Raw genomic sequence first — 16,906 nt, 5'->3', positions numbered from 1 at the left:
CACATTAAATTGGATTGGATATAAATGCAAAAATTGCAATGTAATCAAAGAGACTGAGCACAGCATAAGATTCTCAAAGGCTGGACATAGTTTCTGCAAAGTTACTAATTATGGATCTCAAATCAATAAGATTTGGTAACTGAGTAGGGGAGCTGATAGATTGTGTATGGAAGGTGTAGGTCCAATTTAATGGGAATTGAAAAATTGGTGGCAAACTGACATTTAAATTTGGAGTACACATTTGAATCAAATAACTGGGGATAAGAGAAATTCTGTGGCTTTGGAATCATGGAGCACTAGGGGCCCTGACAACAGACATTTAAAAGATATATTAAACCTATAGTCAGTTCCTTCACTGTCGCTGGGTCAAAACCTGGAACTCCCTTCCTGACAGTACTATGGGTATACCTACACCAGATGGACTCCAGTGGTTCAAAGCAGCGCACCACCACCTTTTCACAATTAGGGATGGATAACAAATGCTGACCTTGCCAGAGATGTTCACATCTCATGCGTTACAAAAGTGCTTCCATTATTTTTAATATTTTTATTTTTTGAAGTCTTGTGTTAAAACTGAAAAGATTCCATGGATGTGTTTTTTTTAACCAGGTTCACTGACAGGACAAGATGTTGCTTGAAATCTACCTGTGCTGGAGGCCACCTGTGATTTGTGCTCAGAAAACAGCAGGACTTTTGGTGACTTGGGGAAAAATAGATAGAGAAGCCACATGTTAAGGTTTATGGAGGTTCGGAGGTCGACCCTTCGTTTGGGGTTGGATTGTTTTCAGTTCGTTGGGGTGTGAACTGTTTGAAGACAGTTGGTGTTTTCCTGCCAAGGAAAAAGAAATCACCCAGCTCATCTCCTCCTTTAACTATTTGAAGAAATCCTGCCAAGATTCAGTGTGGAAGAGCAAAAAAAATCCCTGGTGCCATGCAGCTCCTGTGGAGCTGAAAGAAATCCTGCGATTCAAGTGTGCACTGGCAGAAAAACCTAGATGCCACATTTCTCCGAGAAAGCCTACGAGAATAATTCTGGACATCTCCAGAATGGACTGCTTCTTAAACAAACCCAGTGATCCATCTCCTTATACCCGGATGCCAAACCAAAAAAGGGACAACTGACTTCCTTCCATATCTTTTTTCCCCATCAAGAATTTGCAAGTATTTGGCCAAAGCAGTTTTTTTTTTGTCTTTTTTTTTGTAATAGACCTCCGCAGAGTGAATTTTTTTCCCCCAGTGTGTGTTTGTATGTGTGTGCAATTGGGGAATTTTTAAAAAGGGAACTTTCATATTTTAATCGGTGAGTGAATGCTTTGCTTCATTACTGGTTAAGTCTTGTTTTAAAATAAACTGATAATTTTGTTGCTGAGTAAAGAAACCTGGTTGGAGAATTTTATTCTGGGATAAAATAATAGAGTATATGATTAGCTGTACTAGTAACCAAGTAAACAGTTAAATCGATGTTGTGGCCTGTGGAGACGTGGAACTAGAAAAGACAGTGCACTCCTTCCCCCTCATTCATAACACAGGAAGGAATTTTAAAAAAATACTATGAGCCAGTGCGATTTAAAATGTTCACCTACTGGTTCCACAAACTCAAACATCTTTCGTTCTTGCACCTCGTGCACTCTGAATACGTATTCCAGTGACACTTCGTAGAAATGTTGTCGGACAACATCAACCTGACTATCTGCCTGTATGTCAAAGCAAAAGTCTTATCAGAAACAAAAATTACATTAGCATTCAATACAAAACAGAAACCAACTGAATCTTAGGCCTGAACAGCAAAGTAGAATCATTTTTTAGGTTTAGCAGATGATTCTAAATGTCAAATCATTCCATTACTAAGAAGGGAGGGAGAAAGAAATCAGATGACCTCAGACCTGTCCATTTATCAGCTGTACAGGAGTTACATGAATCTATTTCCGGAGACAGCAACTTAGCGCTTAAGAGTCAGCGTGGATTTTTTGAGGTAGGTCAGATCCAACAAATCCAGCTGAAATTTTTGAGACAATCTCTTATCACGGTGGATATGATCACCCATGAATATTGTCTATAAGGGCCTCCAGAAGGTACAAGGGATTATTAGCAAAATTGAAGGTGCACAAAATTGGAGGAAATCCTGAATTGGTTGAGAGGTAGGAGAGTAGGGATAAAGGGTTAAATTTCCAATTGGTGGTATGTGTCAAGTGGTGTTTCCCTGGGACTTAATTAATATACATTAATGACCTGAATTGAGGAACAGAGTTGTATATCCACATATGCAGACAACACTAAATTAGGAGGCACAGTAAATTGTGCAGATGGGAGTAGCAAGTAACGACGGAACACAAACTGATCAAGTGAATGGGCAAAACCAAGGCAGATGGAATTCAATATGCTGTTAATTGATTAATTGGGAATCCAGAGGTGGCTATTTGCATTATTTGCATTTCACATTAATAAATTTAAAAAATGAGTAACAGACACTGGTGTGTGATCTTCATAATCATATCCACGTAGTGTCTTGGGTAGTATTTATCCCTCAATCAACATCACAAAGAAAACATTGTTTGGTCATTAGAAGCAAAATATTGCGGATGCTGGAAATCTGAAATAGAAAGTGCTGGAAAAACTCAGCAGGTCTGGCAGCATCTGTGGAGACAGAAGCAGAGTTAACGTTTCAGGTCAGTAACCTTTCATCGAAACTAGCAAGAATGCTAAATTTCAAAGGGGAGCAACAATTTATACTGCATGAGAAAAGGGTGCTGAGTGGTTACGGCATTGTCATAGAGAATACACCAGGGAACTATTTCCCACCACGCTTTGTTTAATTCAAAATGGTGCAATGCCTGGACATGTTTCTTTTGGCTGCAGAGGATAGGTCCCTGCGTATGTAGGAAACGTAAGTGAGCCACATTGCAAGCCCAACTAAATCTTAAATTTGGTTGTTAAGTGTAATTCTTAGCACACTCGAGATTGTTCCGTTAAGTGCTGTCCAATCGCGGAATCACATCTAACGGCAGACATTGTGTTCTGAGTTTTGCAAGTACGGTCAAAACTCTGCCTATTGCGAGCAGCCGAAGGGACCTGCTGTTTGATATGATCTGCCAGTCGTTGGGACGTACCGCCTACATACCAGATATCACATGGCTCTGGAATTCACCTTACTCATTTGTGTGGCAGGCAGAACGTCTTTTTGGCTTGACAGCAGCATTCCGTTAGTAGAAAATACCACTTGTTTTGCGACTGCACAGTAACAGTGTGAAACAGCTAGCTTCACATGTTGCTCAATTTTTTGAGATACCTTACCCTTCCAGAGTAATTTGAGGAAGACTGGGCACTTTTCAAATCTGAAAGCGGCAGCATTTGGCCCATTTGTGAGTATGCGCCATACATAACGAGCAACAGTCTGATCAGGGCAGCGTTATCCCATAGGACAGGTTTGAAGCGCCCTATTTTGGCATCAAATTTCCCTAAGTGGCTCGGGCCCTATTTACAAGTTTGCCGATAAGGCCAATCTTATAGCTCGTGGAGTTATAGGAATTCCAACGCATATATTGAGCAGTGAAGGTCGGCTTGCAGTAAACAGTAGTAGAGAAGCCATTACTCCATAGAAAACTGTGCGGGTTGCTAAGTTCTTAAGTTCAATGAATACAGATTCAGAAAATGGCAGCGTCTAGATTGCCATGATATACTGATGCAGCGCAAAAGTCTATGTCTAGCTCAGTAATGACACCATGTTTGCCCAAATAGGTGGTGTTGCTATAAGATCCCTTCTAGGCCCAGATATTGCTAACATTTTCGTCAGTTTCCACAGAAATACGTTTTCTATGGAATGACCCCTAACCTCCCTACCCCATGCATATTTCCAATACGTACATGATACATTTTCTATATTTGAATCTGCAGCTGCATGTAAGAATTTCCTTGCATACCTTAATGCACTCCATTCTGGGCTCAAATTTACCTTTGAAATGGAGCAGTCTAATGAGCTCTCTTTCCTCAACGTACTAGTTGAGAAATCCACTAATGGGTTCTCTACTACTGTCTACCACAAGCCTACCTTCACTGCTCAATATATACCTTGAGATTCCTACAGTTCCACGCACTATGAGACTGGCGTTATTGACAATCTCGCAAATAGGATCCAAGCCATTTGCAGACTATGCAAGCTTGACGCCAAAATAGGGCGCTTCAAAGCTATCCTGCAGGATAATGGCTACCCCAATCAGATCATTGCTCATTGTGTATGGCGCATACCCACAAATGGACCTAAAGCCGCCACTTTCAGACCTGAAAAGTGCCCAGTTTACCTCAAACTACACTAGAACGGTAAGGTATCTCAAAAACTTCAGCAACAGGCGAAGCTCACCATTTCACACTGCTATGCAGTAGCAACACAAGTGGTTGACGGTGGCGTAGTGGTAATGTCACTAGACGAGTAGCCCAGCGCACCAGGCGAATGCTCTGAGAACGTGGTTCGAATCCCACGGCAGACAGTGAAATTTGTATTCAGTTAATAAATCTGGAATTAAAAAGCTAGTCTAGTGGTCATGAAACCATTGTCGATGGTTGTAAAAACCCATCTGGTTCACTAATATCCTTTATGGAAGGAAATCTGCCAGCCTTACATGTGACTCCAGACCCACAGCAATGCGGTTGACCCATAAATGCCCTCTGAAATGACCTAGCAAGCTGCTACAAAGTTTAAGAAAATGAAACCAGACAGACCAACCAGCATTGACCTGGGAACCGGAAATGACAACCGCAAGCCCAGCCCTGTCGACCCCGCAAAGTCCTCCTTACGAACATCTGGGGGCTTGTGCCAAAATTGGGAGAGCTGTCCCACAGCCTAGTCAAGCAACAGTCTGACATAGTCATACTCACGGAATCATACCTTGCAGTCCATGTCCCAGACACTGATATCACCATCCCTGGGTATGTCCTGCCCCACTGGCAAGACAGACACACCAGAGGTGGTGGCACAGTGGTATACAGTCAGGAGGGAGTTGCCCTGGGAGTTGCATGGTATCAGGCTAAACATGGGCAAGGAAATCTCCTGTTGATTACCACCTATCGGTCTCTCTCGGCTGATGAATCTGTGTTTCTCCATGTTGAACAACAACTGGAAGAAGCACTGAGGGTAGAAAGGTCACAAAATGTTCTCTGGGTGGGGAACTTCAATGTCTATCACCAAGAGTGGCTCGGTAGCACCACGACTGTCTGAGCTGGATGAGTCCGAAAGGACATAGCTACTAGACTGGCTCGCGGCAGGTGGTGAGGGAACCAACAAGAGGGAAAAACCTACTTGACCTCATCCTCACCAATCTCCCTCTCACAGATGCATTTTCCATGACAGTATTGGTAGGAGTGACCACCGCACTGTCCTTGTAGAGATAAAGTCCCAACTTCACACCGAGGGTACTCACCATCGTGTTGTGTGTCACTGCCACTGTGCTAATTGGATAGATTTTGAACAGATCTAGCAACTCAAAACTGGTCATCCATGAGGTGCTGTGGGCCATCTGCAGCAGAATTGTATTCAACCACAATCTGCAATCACATGACCTGACATATCCCCCACTCTACCATTACCATCAAACCGGTGGACCAACCCTTGTGCAATGAAGAGAGCATGCCAGGCGCAACACCAGGCATACCTAAAAATGAAGTGTCAGCCTGGTGAAGCTACAACACAGGACTACTTGCATGCCAAACAGTGGAAGCAGCATGCAATAGACAGAGCTATGTGATCCCACAACCAACAGATCAGATCTAATCTCTGCAGTCCTGTTACATCCAGTTGTGAATGGTGGTGGACAATAAAACAACTGACAGGAGGAAGTGGTTCCACAAACATCCCCATCCTCAATGATGGGAGAGCACAGCACATCAATGCAAAAGGCAAGGCTTGAAGCATTTGCTTCCATCTTCAACCAGAAGTGGTGAGTGGATGATCCATCTCAGCCTCCTCCTAAGGTCTCCAGCATCACAGATGACCGTCTTCAGCCAATCCAATTCACTCCATGTGATATCAAGAAACGGCTGAGGGCACTGGATACTGCAAAGGCTGTGGGCCCTGATGATATCCCGGTAATAGTACTGAGGACCAGTGCTCCAGAACTTGCCACGCCCTTAGTCAAGCTGTTCCAGTACAGCTACAACACTGGCATCAACCCGGCAATGTGGAAAATTGCCCAGGTATGTCCTGTACATAAAAAGCAGGACAAGTCCAACCCGGCCAATTACCGCACTATCAGTCCACTCTCGATCAGTAAATTGATTGAAGGTGTTGTTGACAGCGTTATCAAGTAGCACTTGCTTAGCAATAACCTGCTCAGTGATGCTCATTTTGGGTTCCGTCAGGGCCACTCCGCTCCTGACCTCATTACAGCCTTCAATCATGGACAAAAGAGCTGAACTCAAGAGGTGAGGTGAAAGTGACTGCCCTTGACATCAAGGCAGCATCTGACAGAGTATGGCATCAAGGAGCCCTAGCAAAACTGGAGTCAATGGGAATCAAGGGGAAAACTCTCCATTGGTTGGAGTCATACCTAGCACAAAGGAAGATGCTTGTGGTTGTTGGAGGAATTCCTGCAGTAATGCACTGGGACTGAGATGATTGACCTCCAACAACCACAACCATCTTCCTTTGGGCTAGGTATGACTCCAACCAGCAGAGAGTTTTCCCCCGATTCCCATTGACTCCTGTTTTGCTGGGACTCCTTGATGCCTTGATGTCAAGGGCAGTCGCTCTCACCTCACCTCTTGAGTTCAGCTCTTTTGTCCATGTTTGAAGGCTGTAATGAGGTCAGGAGCGGAGTGGCCCTGACGGAACCCAAATTGAGCGTCACTGAGCAGGTTATTGTTAAGCAAGTGTCGCTTGATAGCACTGTCAACGACACCTTCCATCACTTTACTGATGATCGAGAGTAGACTGATGGGATGGTAACTGGCCGGGTTGGACGTTTCCTGCTTTTTGACATACCTGGGTAATTTTCCACATTGCCGGATAGGTGCCTGGCTAACAAAAAGGGGGCAATCGCTTGGTTGGGAGTGTACTACAGGCCTCCAAACTGTCAGGGAGAGATAGAGGAGCAGATATGTAGGCAAATCTCAGAGAGGTGTAAAAATAATAAGGTAATAATAGTAGGGGATTTCAACATCCCCAATATCAACTAGAATGGTGTTAGTGCAAAAGGCTTAAAGGGGATGTAATTCTTAAAATACATACAGGAGAGTTTTTTGAGCCAGTACGTAGAAAGTCCCACAAGAGAAGGGGCAGTACTGGATCTAATCCCAGGGAATGAAGCCAGAAAAATGGTAGAAGCGGGGGGGGCATTTCGGGGATAGTGACCATAACTCTGTAGGATTTAAGGTAGTTATGGAAAAGGACAAAGATGGACCAGAAATAAAGGTACTGAATTGGGGGAAGGCCGATTTCAATATGATAAAACAGGGTCTGGCCAAAGTGGACTGGGAGCAGCTACTTGTAGGAAAGTCTACATCAGACCAGTGGGAGTTATTCAAAGAGGAAATAGTGAGAGTTCAGAGCCAACATGTACCCGTTAGGGTGAAGGGTAGACCAACAAGTCCAGGGAACCCTGAATGTCAAGGGATATAGAGGATTGGAAAGGGAAAAGAAAGGCGGCTTACGACAGATTCAGAGCGCAGAAAACAGCGGAGGCATGAGAGGAGTATAGAAAATATAGGGGGGTACTTAAAAAAAGTAATTAGGAGATCGAAAAAACACTGGCGGGCAAGATAAAGGAAAATCCTAAGGCGTTTTATAAGTATATGAAGGGCAAGAGGATAACCAGGGAAAGCTCAGGGCCCATTAGGGACCATAGTGGCAATGTGTGTGTGGAGCCGGAGGACGTAGGCGAGGTTTTAAATTATTACTTTTCATCTGTGTTCACTATGGAGAAGGACGATGGAGGTGTAGCGATCAGGGAGGGGGATTGTGATATACTTGAACATATTAGCATTGAAAGGGAGGAAGTATTAGCTGTTTTAGCGGGCTTAAAAGTGGATAATTCCCCAGGCCCAGATGAGATGTATCCCAGGCTGTTATGTGAGGCAAGGGAGGAGATAATAGGGGCTCTGACACAGATTTTCAAATCCTCTCTGGACACAGGAGAGGTACCAGAGGATTGGAGGACAGCGAATATGGTATCATTATTCAAGAAGGATATCAAGGATAAACCAGGAAATTACAGGCCGGTGAGTCTAACATCAGTGGCAGGGAAACTACTGGAAAAAATTCTGAAGGACGGGATTAATCTCCACTTGGAGAAGCAGGGATTAATCAGGGATAGTCAGCATGGCTTTGTCAGGGACAGACTGTGTCTAACTAACTTGATTGACTTTTTCGAGGCGGCGACTAGATGTGTAGATGAGGGTAAAGCAGTTGATGTAGTCTACATGGACTTCAGTAAGGCTTTTGATAAGGTCCCGCATGGGAGATTGGTTAAGAAGGTAAGAGCCCATGGGATCCAGGGCAATTTGGCAAATTAGGTCCAAAATTGGCTTAGTGGCAGGAAGCAGAGGGTGATGGTCGAAGGTTGTTTTTGCGAGTGGAAGCCTATGACCAGTGCTGTTTGTAGTGTACATTAATGATTTAGACGTGAATATAGGAGGTATGATCAGTAAGTTGGCAGATGACACGAAAATTGGTGGAGTCGTAAATAGTGAGGAGGAAAGCCTTAGATTACAGGACGATATAGATGGGCTGGTAAGATGGGCAGAGCAGTGGCAAATGGAATTTAATCTTCAGAAGTGTGAGGTGATGCATTTTAGGAGGACTAACAAGGCAAGGGAATATACAATGAATGGTAGGATCCTAGGAAGTATAGAGGGTCAGAGGGACCTTGGTGTAATTGTTTATAGATCACTGAAGGCAGCAGCACAGGTAGATAAGGTGGTTAGGAAGGCATACGGGATACTTGCCTTTATTAGCTGAGGCATAGAATATAAGAGCAGGGAGGTTATGATGCAGCTGTATAAAACGCTAGTTAGGCCACAGCTGGAGTACTGTGTACAGTTCTGGGCACCACACTATAGGAAGGATGTTGATTGCCCTGGAGAGTGCAGAGGAGATTCACTGGGATGTTGCCTGGGCTGGAGCATTTCAGCTATGAAGAGAGACTGAAAAGACTAGGGTTGTTTTCCTTAGAGCAGAGAAGGCTGAGAGGATACAAAATTATGAAGGGCATTGATAGGTTAGATAGGAAGAAACTTTTTCCCTTAGCGGAGGGTTCAATAACCGGGGGGCATAGATTTAAGGTAAGGGGCAGGAGGTTTAGAAGGGATTTGAGGAAAACCTTTTTCACCCAGACGGTGGTTGGAATCCGCCTGAAGAGGTGGTAGAGGCAGGAACCCAACAACATTTAAGAAGTATTTAGATGAGCACTTGAAACGCCATAGCATACAAGGCTACAGGCCAAGTGCTGGAAATTGGGATTAGAATAGTTAGGTGCTTGATGGCCGGCACAGACACGATGGGCCGAAGGGCCTGTTTCTGTGCTGTATAACTATGACTCTATGACTCTAATTCTTTTTACTACTCTGTACGGGGCACTGAGCTACGCTTTCAACAGTTCTCCCTGTATTGGTAAGAGCAGTAACACATGGTTTCTGGGCTGAAAACACCTGGCCTTGGCATGTTTATCCGCCTGCCTGTTCATAGTTGTCTGGGAGGTTTTTTTTTTAAGGTGCTCCTGAGCCACCGCACAAGCTCTCGTGAGCTGTTCTCGGCACATGGAGATGTAGTCTAACAGGGAAGGTTCATTCCTGGGTCTCAAAACCTCTCCTGGATTAGTTTTAGAGGACCTTTCACCTCATGTCCATAAACTAATTCAAAGGGACTAAAGCCAGTGGACTCATTAGGTGAGTCTCTGGTAGCAAACAGAAGAAATCCCAGTCATGGGCCTACTCATAGTAGTATGGCCTGATCATTGTCTTCAGGGTCTGGTGGGACCGCTCCAAAGCCTTGTGGGTGATAGGCTCAGGACTTCAGCTGGGTTATGCCCAGATTACCCACGACCTTTTCAAAATTGCTGGACGTAAAATCTGTGCCATGATCCGACTGGACCTCAGCAGGCAGCTCACATCGGGTGAAGAATTGGGTTAGCCCCTCCACGACTACCTTGATAGAAATTGAGTAGCCACATTCATATTGGTGAGAAGATACTGGTAGCCCTCTTTTCAGCAGGGGTCCCACCCAATCTATCAGCACTCTGCTGAATTGTTCCCCAAAAGCCGGTATGGGAATTGGGGGTGCAGGTTTTATTGCAGGTTGAGGCTCCCCCACAACCTGGCACATGTGGCAAGTCTTATAGAACTCCACCACATCCTTGTGGAGTTGTGGCCAGTGAAAATGATGTGGGCTTGGGTTTTCTGATAATGACATGTCCAGCCATTGGAATCTCGTGGGCTATTCTCAATATTTCCCTACGGTACCTCGACGGCACCACCACCTGGTGAACCTGGTCTACCTTTCGGCTGCAGGTCTGTGAGAAGGTCTCCACTTCCTCATCAGCACCTCATCCTTGAAATAGTAGCATTCTGGAACTCCCTCTGCTTCAGCTTGGGCAGTCTGTGCTAACTTTTTTAACCCTGGGTCGGCTTGCTGAGCCTCAAACAAGGAAGACCTGTTTAACCCATCCTTTGGGTCCTCTAACTTCCCAAAGGAGGTTTCGGATAACCAGACAGTATGGTCATTTATTTGCAGTGTCAGTTCAGCCTCCTCTGACGGAGCTTATTTGGCCAAGGACCGGGTCACCACAGAGTCAGGAAAAATGCCAGGGACCTTTTCTTGTAACTGCTCTGTCTCCCTGACCTCTTTCAGTCTTTCTAAAACCACTGGGGAAACTACCACCTTTGCCCCCACCAGATCATTACCCAGGAACAGGTCAGCACCATCCACAGGTAAACTAGGGGCAATCTCCAAGGTTACCGATCCTGAAACAAGGTCGCACTTCAGGTGCACCCAGTATAAAGGTATGGGCATATACTTTCCTCCAATACCATTTACTAGAACTTTAGCATTCAATGCACTCTCTGGGGGAATTGGGTGGCCCCTGCATCCCCAAGTATGACTATGGGCTTACTCACCTCACTCGAGGGGTATGCGGTCACTTTTCCAAAATCCTGGTAACTCTCAGCGATTTTGTGAAGTTCTCCCGTAGTCTCAGCAGTAGGTTTTCTGGATTTTACTGCCACAGTTAAAGCCACAGCCAGGTCCGCTGTGCTTTCCATCAGGGCCCCTTTTCTTTCCATCAGGGCCCCTTTTCCTGCACTGGTCTGGTGTACCCTGACTAAACCTATGGGTTTTCCTTATAACTTCCAGCAGTCAGCTTGAAGGCGACCTGCCTTGTTACAATGGAAACATACGGGCATCACTCTTGTTCTCAGCACTTTCCTTTTTGGCCTGAGGAGGGCACCCTGTTTTTCCAGCTCTCCCTTCTCACTCATGGCTGTTCATCCACCTATCACCCTCCCACCTTCTATCCTTTCCAGGTTTTTGGAGCTGACGAGGGAAGGATTTCCCTTGGGGCAAGGGCTTGTGAATAAGTGTATAATCATCAGCCAGGATTGCTGCCTGCCTGACTCTTGGAACCTTTTGTTCCTCCATGTCGTTTTTATGGAAACGGGAAGTGAGTTTTTGAACTCCTCAAAGAGGATCACCTCTAAGATTTTCATAGGTGGACCCTGTCATAAGTGCCCATATCCATCGGTCGAAAGCGAGCTGCTTAACCCTTTCGAACTTGATGCAAGTTTGTTCAGGCTGCTTTTGGAGAGTTCGGAACTTTTGGCGGTACGCCTCTGGTACTAACTCACTAGCACTGACGATAGCATTTGTAGTCATCTCATAACCTGATGAACTCGCATCTGGCAACAGTGAATAAACCACATGAGCTTTTCCTGTTAGTTTGCTTTGCAATAACAATGTCCAGCCTACTGGCCACTTCAACTGTTTTGCAAACCTTGCAAAACAGATGAAAAATGCTTCCACATCCCCCTCATTGAACTCTGGTATCAACTGGGAGGACTTTAACAGCTCAGCTCCCAGTCCTGAGCTAGGGGTAACTCCCTCACTAGCGGTGCCTTCACTGAGTACATTGGGTCTTCCCCGAGTTAGTTTGAGCTTAACTTCCTTTGGAAAGCTCTTTCGTCTTCCCTTTCATGGAATTCTCTCTCCTCTTTCTCTCTCTGGAAAGCTCTTCCTTTTTCTTAGAATTCTAATTCTAATCTCCTCTCTTCTAGCTGTATCTTAGCTAATGTTACTTTGTTTCAGATTCTATGCCTGTCCCTGGTTCTTCAGTGTCAATTTTAAAATGCTTGGCCACAAGTTTTAGGATTTCAGGATTCCTAGCTTTTGGACGGGCAGTAATCTCTAACTGCCCAGCTATATTCCTCAAATCTTCAACAGACAGGGCTTTTAACCTGGTCCAAGTTTCTTCACTCTGTTCTAGGAAGGTACTGACCTCAAATGTGGCTATTTTAGTACTCTAGAACTGAAAACCACAAGAAAACCTGTGTTGAAGTTTTTTAATTATTGCTAGGGATCAATTTGGTTCCCACTTCCAATTTCCCATTTGTCTTTGGGTTTGATCCCAGATGTGAGCCCCCAAATTTCTGTCATGGTCAAGTGAGGAGGGATTGAAGGGTTTCCCTCTTTTCCCTCACCTTGTTATCACAATAGGTTTAATTTTTTTCTTCAAGTGGATGTACTGGCCAATTCAGTAGGTGTTTGATTAATTACTTGCTTTGATCATAACAAGAACCAATCGGACAGGTTTTCTTGAGTTATCAAAGAAAGAGGTTAACTTTATTATACCTAAACCGAATAAAATAATAAACAATATGACAACTTTCACTCACAGACACACTCTGAAGGTTTACACAAATAGGTTAGCGTGGGGAAAGGTTGACTGGTTGAGTTAGAGTCCATAAAAAAGGTATACAGTCTGTGAAGTTGGGTGATTCGGCTGGCTTCTAGCTGAATTCAGTGGTCCTGAGGCTTATATTTTTTTCAGGTTCGTGAGTCTCTTGGAGATAGCGATGAGGATGATTTCCAGCAACCGGGTTTCTGATTGTAGGCGAAGTATGCAAAGGTGGTCCATCAACAGGCAGGATTTGAAAGCTTTCAAGCTGGAATGAAGAGAGAGACCACCACTTAGGGTCTGCTCATGTCAGAGTCCAGTTGCTTCTCCTCTGCTGCAGAGAAAACAAAAGCCTAAAACCACAGATGGGGAGGGGCTTGTCACATGATAGTCACTCAGTCATGTAAACATAGCAGTTAGCAGTATTTCTCTGCTTGCTGAGAGAACAAGTTGTTCCTTTAAACTTCCTTGGACTTGGTTCTTGCTGGGAAATGCAGACATTTTGTCTTCCTTCTCATAATCCTTTGCAATGTAGGATACAGTGTAGTAAACTAGGTGATCATCTTAAGCTGAAAGGATGACTTTGCTGGCAGCTTGTCTTTTAAAAATGTCTTTTAAAAAGAATATAAATTCAGATCTCCAGTCAGTGAATTAAATAAAATTATCATTCAACAAAGCCATTGGCATAACAGGATATTTCAGGAATGACTGAGTTAAGCAAATCCATCAAACCAGGAAATGTACTTATCAAAATTAAATGCTATTTGGTGACAGTAGCCCCTGATAAGCTTAAGATCATTAACAAGTATTTCTAACGGAAACAAGATAAAACAAATGAATTGTGCAAAAACCTTGAAAGAATGCACTTATTTCAGTGAGATCTACAGAGCACCCGCGCTGGTTTATATCCTACTCTGCAGGTCAAGTTAGTACGACAAATGCAGTTTTTTTTATCATACACCAAAATCCTGCTTTTGTGTAGCAGTACGTACTGGAGCTTGTTAATTATCAATTGTTCACTTGTATAAGGTCTGTCTTACTAGGTATAGAGTTAGACAATAGTGTTGCTCGGTTCATCAGAGCAGATACAAGATCATTCATGTATCAGTTCACAAAGAATGGGGGCAAGATCGTCAGTAACTGAGCCAGTTATGAAGCTCTTAAGCTTGTCTAATGAAGAACAAAGCTATTATAAGATTCTAGGTTTAAAATCAGTTTCTCAAATTCAGTAAAATGCTGGGGCAAAATAATTACCTCTTGAAGATGAGAATCCTTTTTTTTTGATGACAGATTTAAATGTTTTTCGAGCACACTGCAATACTTTTCTGTTTCCTTATCATATTTCTTCTTTGCCTCCTAGACAAAAGAAAATAGGAGTAAATGAAACATCTCAATTTACCAGTAGATCACCTTCACATAACCAAGCAAGAACATTCAGTTCATACTTTTTCACCATGAGAGCATGAGGATTTATTAGAGCAGTTTAAAATTATGAATAATCTACGTGCCCTGGCCCATCCAGACTGTTTCCTGTGTTAAATGGTCCAGAACAAGAGTACATAACCGTAAGATTTAAGGCAGAGAGCATGAGAACCTTTTCTTTATTTACAGGGTTATGAAACTATGGAAAGCATAGTAAAAAGTTTGTTCTTGAAGCAGAGACCATATCAACATTTCAGAGTAGGTAAAATAAATCTACATTCTTTTAATTTGAGTGAATAATGATTGGGGCCACACTAGGAGGAATATCAGGAATGAGAGATAATGAAAGTTTAACAAGGGAATTAATAGGTGCAGGTGAGGGACTGGCCAAGCAAATTGACAGCTGCAGAGGCATTGTATTAAATAGAGGGCCAGCTGTTAAGTTGAAAGCGTAGTTTGAACTGACAAGGAAAGTTTTTTTGTTCTTCTCTCCTGGTGTAACCATAGTGGAAGATTGGCAAAATCCCAGGGCAATTTCAGGTCCTAACAGTCAAACTGAATTGAAAAAGACATAGTTCAGTAGCTGGTGAGATTCTTTGGGACTAATTATCATTTTGGGGGCAAGAACCCAATGCCCAGAACATTTCCAAGTACCGATCCCGCACATCAGCGTCAGTGACACAACGCAGTTTTCAAAGTGTCAGCCCCTAATTGCCCCAGAGCCGGGTTTGGCGGACAATTAGGGGCATCAGGCGTGGGCAGGAGGTAAGCGCAGAGGGATCATTTAAAAGGCATAACGGCAGCCATGACTAGGCTTGCCGTTGCCTTTGGAAATGGATGAACAGGGAAAGCCGAGGGCCAGCGGTAGTTTGGCAGACCCATATTTTTCTGTTGCCTCGCTTGAAGCCCTGATCAAGGCTGTGGTGGACAGAGGAGCTGAACTTTTCCCTTCATCTGGAAGAGCTCCAGTGAGCTAGACCAAGCAGGCATGGCTAGAGGCAGCCACAGATGCCAGCAGCCCCGCACTCCTCTCAAGAGTCCAAACACACACACTTCACAAAATCAAGCCTCTTAGTGAAGGCAACTCTGCCACTACATGAGCAACTGAGTTTAAATCTCCTACAAAAACAAGAAATGCTGGATTCACTCAGCAGGTCTGGCAGCATCTGTGGAAAGAGAAGCAGAGTTAACGTTTCGGGTCAGTGACCCTTCTTCGGAACAGTTCCGAAGAAGGGTCACTGACCCGAAACGTTAACTCTGCTTCTCTTTCCACAGATGCTGCCAGACCTGCTGAGTGAATCCAGCATTTCTTGTTTTTGTTTCAGATTTCCAGCGTCCGCAGTATTTTGCTTTTATTTAAATCTCCTGTTTTATACAAGTTTTTCACACTGCAGTCATGAGCACCAATGGCTCCCTGCTGAGATCTTGACAGCTATGCTCAAACGTGTCCCTGAACCTCCATGTTCCACGTGCTTGCCATTTAAAAATTTTTAACTGTTGCTCCCCATACTCCAATGAGCATCACAACAAGATCAACAAGCAATTAATTGGAGGCGTGCGGGTTGCTAGCTCCCCATTCCTGCACTCCTTTGAAAGTCTACTCTCGTCACTGAGGCATCAGGAACCAGTGACTCCTTCCAGGTGCGTAAGTTTCTTGGCCCACCTGCACCCAATCTTGCACCCATGGGCCAGTGAAAATTCAGCTCTTTATGTCAAAAGCAGACTTTAATGTCACATATATTAATAGGTAGTATCCATCATCCTTGTAAATATATTCCTAATGGATCAGGCTTGGATTTATTGGACTTCATTTATTTCCCAAGTCTGCAGATTTGCACATAACAGCATTTCAAAGACTGTCCAGCCAACCAGCAAACTGAATCACACTAAGACTAATCACCTCCCATTGAAACCATTCTATGTATTGGTGACTGCCCATTAATGATGTAAAGCAACTCTTTCAGATCTTTAAACCAACTTTAAAATGATAATTATGCTGTCTACCTAAAGGCAACATAATAAAATAATTTGCCCCATTTGACTCGGCAAAAATCTCTGCTTTCTTCAGAATCTCGTGGAGGTATAAAAGCTCACACTACAAGTCTAGTGGCATATAACAACAATTGAAGCAGCTTGTAATAAGTGAACCAACTTGTCACAGTACACAAAATGATCACTACAACAGGAGAGTACCGCTTATTAGCCAATCTCAATGTGTTTTTGGAGAGTATGCGGGGACTGAGAGGGAGGAAAAAAAAGGGAGAGCAAGGAAAGTTAGGAGAAGTAGGAAGGAAGACACAAAACAAAATAGTGCAGATTACCTTTGCAGCTCCGATCTGCTCCTTCCGAAATCTTTCCAGTGGACTGATGAGGACTTCACTAGCATTCTCAGTCTGGCATGAAAACAAAGATGTTCGAAGAGTTATCCGTACACACTGCAAATAGAGTATGGACAAGTATGGCTCTAGTACTGAGACACTGTTCCTTTCCTTTAATAAATTTGCCTGAACCCGGTGCAACTAATTTCACAATAGCATGTCTCTCTGATAGTAAGCTAAAAATTCCAACGATCTAAAACAGAATGGTTTTTAAGGGCTACAAAATTCAAAGTTCAA

At 43.8% G+C, this 16,906-nt stretch overlaps 1 protein-coding gene across 13 annotated transcripts in view; it reads right to left on the bottom strand.

Moving 5' to 3' along the window:
* LOC137375927 (rho GTPase-activating protein 26-like) overlaps nt 1–16,906 on the bottom strand; it is a 225,176-nt gene that overhangs the window by 110,524 nt on the left and 97,746 nt on the right. For 9 of the 13 annotated variants that reach the window (XM_068043640.1, XM_068043639.1, XM_068043635.1 and 6 more), the window contains 3 exons: nt 16,613–16,726; nt 14,124–14,225; nt 1,584–1,694 (listed from right to left, as the gene is read on the bottom strand). In XM_068043640.1, the coding sequence (XP_067899741.1) occupies nt 1,584–1,694; nt 14,124–14,225; nt 16,613–16,726 (327 nt within the window). The remainder of the gene's footprint in view (nt 1–1,583; nt 1,695–14,123; nt 14,226–16,612; nt 16,727–16,906) is intronic. The other 4 variants (XM_068043643.1, XM_068043636.1, XM_068043648.1 and 1 more) reach the window with 1 other exon arrangement.

This window comes from Heterodontus francisci, chromosome 12, assembly GCF_036365525.1.
Source record: "Heterodontus francisci isolate sHetFra1 chromosome 12, sHetFra1.hap1, whole genome shotgun sequence".
Lineage (NCBI taxonomy): Eukaryota > Metazoa > Chordata > Chondrichthyes > Heterodontiformes > Heterodontidae > Heterodontus > Heterodontus francisci.
Note: the sequence above shows the minus strand (reverse complement) of the source record. Positions and strands in the feature narration are given on the sequence as shown.